This window comes from Geospiza fortis, unplaced genomic scaffold, assembly GCF_000277835.1.
Source record: "Geospiza fortis unplaced genomic scaffold, GeoFor_1.0 scaffold55, whole genome shotgun sequence".
NCBI classification, from domain to species: Eukaryota; Metazoa; Chordata; class Aves; order Passeriformes; family Thraupidae; genus Geospiza; species Geospiza fortis.
In genome coordinates, this window is record NW_005054308.1 from 2106231 (window position 1) to 2110183 (window position 3953).

At 42.4% G+C, this 3953-nt stretch overlaps 1 protein-coding gene across 1 annotated transcript in view; it reads left to right on the forward strand.

Annotated features, from left to right (window-relative positions):
- The window catches only part of FNIP1 (folliculin interacting protein 1), a 44529-nt gene extending 40784 nt beyond the window's left edge, over nucleotides 1-3745 (forward strand). Inside the window, exon 18 of the mRNA XM_005418680.3 lies at nucleotides 517-3745. Coding sequence (XP_005418737.1) covers nucleotides 517-595 — 79 coding nt within the window. The 3' untranslated portion in view covers nucleotides 596-3745. The remainder of the gene's footprint in view (nucleotides 1-516) is intronic.
- The last annotated feature ends 208 nt before the right edge of the window (nucleotides 3746-3953 follow it).

The following is a 3953-nucleotide window of genomic DNA, read 5'->3' on the forward strand; positions in this document are numbered from 1 at the left end:
TCCCTACATGGCAGGAAACACTCTCTGTGTCATGTAAGGCACATAATACCTCTCTGTGGGTGTGGGGCATGGGCAGAGGAGCTATTTAAGGGGTGTTTATAGCAAGGCTCTGATATGTTTTCCTGCAGAGGAGTGCGGCGTGAGCAGGAAGGCACACAGAGCATGTGTGGTGCAGACATGGCAGCTTTAGCTGGTCCTCTGCTCCTGTATGGTGTCCCCCAGCTATTATTCCCTTTACTCTGAAGTTAGGCAGGAATTTTCCTTCCCCCATCTGCTTCCTCACCAGTTTGTTGGCCCTGTTAAAAACGCACCAGACAGGTGGGAGCTCAGGCAGTGCTGACACTGTGGGAGCAGGCACATCTGGAGGGGTGGGAGGAGCAATCTGGCAGCTGCAGTGTGTTACCCATGGCCCAAGTGCAAGTGCTGGGGCTCGAGCAGGCGGTGTGGGTTCTGACACATGTTCAGCCCAGTGACATTTCAGGCTGCATTAAACATGACTCTTCTGCTTCCTTTCAGGATTGAATCCAGCGACCTCCCCTTGCTGGCAGCTGTAGCAAGCACTCACTCTCCGTACGTTGCCCAGATCCTACTTTAAAATGCCAGAGGCCACAGACTTTGACTTTTTGCTTCTCTGGAAACAAAGTGGAGACAACTTGTTCTGGCTCCTTTCTCTTTGCAGCAAGTAAAACAAACTGCTTGTTGAGCTTGCAGCACCTCCATATATGACTGCGTGGTGTGCAAACAGTTGGAGACTTCTCCTCTCCCACTTAGCAACTTATAAAAAAGGATAAAGAAAGGAGAAAGGAAAACTGAGTAAGCCCACGATTTCCACCACAGAAAAGTGGAGATTTTAGCAAAGCTGAAGAGATGCATTTTTTTAGCAGTTTCTGCCACAATGGCTGACTGTGACTTATACTGGGGAATGGAGGAAGAACTGCTCTGAGAAATATGTGATGCCATCACCCCTTATAAACTGAACTGAGAGCAGCTGCCTTCAGCCAGGCTGCAGCTGATGAGGATCACATTAGGATCTGTAATTCTCAAGCTGCAATGATTTGTAAACAACTTCTACTTTTTCACATCATAGTCCAATTCTGAATACTTCCCAGAGGAAGAACGGGGCAGAGGCCTGGTTTTTTTTTGTAAGGAGCTTATTAATGACAGTCAGCTACAGAATTTATTTATGATCTTTCTCCTGGAAAGAAGAAATAGTGGGGGACAGAGGGTGACAGGGAGAACGGAGGAAGAGGCCAACAGACAAACTAGCGATGGAGATTCTTGGCTGGATGCTGTAACCAGTATTAAATGTTTATAATGTTTAAATGTTGCTTTATACTAAATGATGCTTTTCTTCGTCAACGAAATCAAAATGTTAAAAACAAAAATAATCTAAAGAGAACGTTGGCTGAAATTTCCCCATGGGTTCCCCAGAATGACATGACAGTTACCTCTAACTTTTTTATGGTATATAAAATCTTGGACCATCATATTCTTTTTAGAGCAGTCAGTCAGCTATTGAAATAATGAACTAGAAATAATTGTACCAAAGCATTGGGGAAAGAATGAGTAGACTATTACCCTTAATTGCTCAGGTAACAAATTGATACATTTTTTAAAACAAAAAAAAAAAAGAACATTGATTACACCATAGTGTAATAATATCCAAATTATTTTTTTGACAAATATACCCTTGCTGCGGATAACTCTAATCCCTTTTCTACTCACTTGTGTAATTACCAGCAGGAAATGTTGTTTATTTTATTCTCAGCATTTCTCTTTTACTCAGCCATCACTGGTTTGTCATTGTATATACAATAGCTGTACGAGTAGCTGATGGACCCAACCTGGTGTAAGTAATGTAAATAGACAGTGGGAGGTGGATTATGTTTTCGAAGGCTCTACTACCTCAGTTTAACTGGACACTTCATTCTAGGCTTTGCTTTCCATATTTGTCCTAGCAGCCAATTAATGTTGCTGAGTTTTAGCTTCTGTTTTCATCTGTTAGGTTTAGCATATTGAAATTCATGGATTATCCACACAAGTAGGAGACACGTATTCACTTGGTCGCTAAAATCTATAAAATTTTTATAAATACATCATTCTGTAATCATCTTTTCAATAGTACAGCACGCCTGCTATTGTTGTTTGCAGAGTTACTTTAAGTACAAATCTGTTTTAACCATTTGATAAACTTGAAAACAATAGGAGAGATCCCTGCCCCACCTCTGTCAGTGACAGAACTCTCCTCCTTTCCTTCTCTGGGGCCAGGATTCACCTGGAGTAGTTTTTCAGTACTACTTAAAATCTATCACCTAAAACTCTGTTCCAGGGAGATCTGCGTGGCAGACCCACCCTTCCCTTCCATGTAGGACTAAGTCTACATCAGGAAGTGACCCCAACATTCATACAGGCAGTGTCATTGGAAGCTCTTTTGTATATAAAATCTAATGCTGACTGCTGCAGGGGAAAACCTCATGTTTAATATGTGATCCAAGGATTTGTTTCTCCCATTTTTCAAATGTCCTTTCCTTGCCACACAATTATATTACATCTGGCTTTTGGAATGAGCACAAAACAGGGGCCCAGTTGTGTAAACACATTTCTAATGAAATATAGGATTGCACTCAGAACATGGATGTTTAACTCTTTGCTAGGATATGTGGTACAGGCAGTAGTTGGATACCATGTTGTGCTCAGACTGGCACAGTGACCTGGCGGTGTCTGTGCTGCTGGGGCTGGCAGAGGAGGGCTCCTACCTGTGCCTTGGGAGGTTCTGTGGGTGAGTTCATCCACAGCACGTGCCCAGAGAGCTGGGCAGCTGCCCCCTCGCCCTGGCATCCCCCAGGACTGTGCTCACAGTGATCCTTACAGGACAATACTGGTCCTCATTTGAGCCTTTATTGTGTGAATTGTTGGGGTCACTTTGAAATGGGTTTGACTCTCCAGACAGGCCCTTGCACGGCCTGCAGTGATGACTGATGTGAGAGGAGAAGGAGGTGGCTGTTGAGTGGCACCTTCTCTGCTGCCCTCTGCCCAGCACCAGCCAGTAATGGCATTAATGGTGTGCTCAGTCAGCCCCAGACGGAGCAGCCACGGATGCAGCTTCCTCATCATCCTCCCACAGTGCCAGTCCCTCCTGGCATGGCACAGCCTCTCCACCTCTCAGCAGTGTTGTGGGCAGAACACAACCAAAACCCTTGTGTGATGGAAAGTTTTCCTGTGAGTGAACTTTTTGGGTACGTGAACAATGTGGTACATAGGTCTGTTTGTTAAATATGAAAAGGGATTTTTACAGAATATAGAATTGACTTTTTGAAATATATCACTATTCTTTTATGTGAATAGAAAACTAATGTTTGATTTATTTTTTCCACTACTCCCTATCTCCGTTATTAACATGTCTTAATTTTCTGGCTGAAACCTAATTATACTAGGCACACAAATTAGCAAATTTGATTTTGTTGCAATTGGCAAACACTGGGCTGCTAAGAACAAAAAACTGTTTAAAAGAACAGATTTTACACCTTGCATATGTTTTCCCTCTTAGTTCTTAGAAATGTTTTATGACAATTTTTTGCTTTCTCTAAATTATTTAGATGGTGGTACTTGTAAAATGCTGGGTAAAATGTACATACTTGTTATCTCTTCTGTTTTTGTATATATTTCCCAAGATGTGCACTTGTATTATAATAACCATTCCCAATTTTAGGGGAAATTTGTGCAATAAATACAGTATGTCAGTTTAGTTCTGGTACCTTATGTGTCCCTTTTTTGACATGTGCTATGAGTCTGTGGGTGAGTGAACCATATTACATTTGACACCTGTCTCCTCTCAGCTCCCCTTTTTGGGGCATTGATTCTGGCACTTGGCAGTGCTGCAGCCATTTTAATTTGGGAACTCGTAAGGAATTAATTGTTTCAAATAGGAATTTGTGCTTGAACTTGCTGTCCCT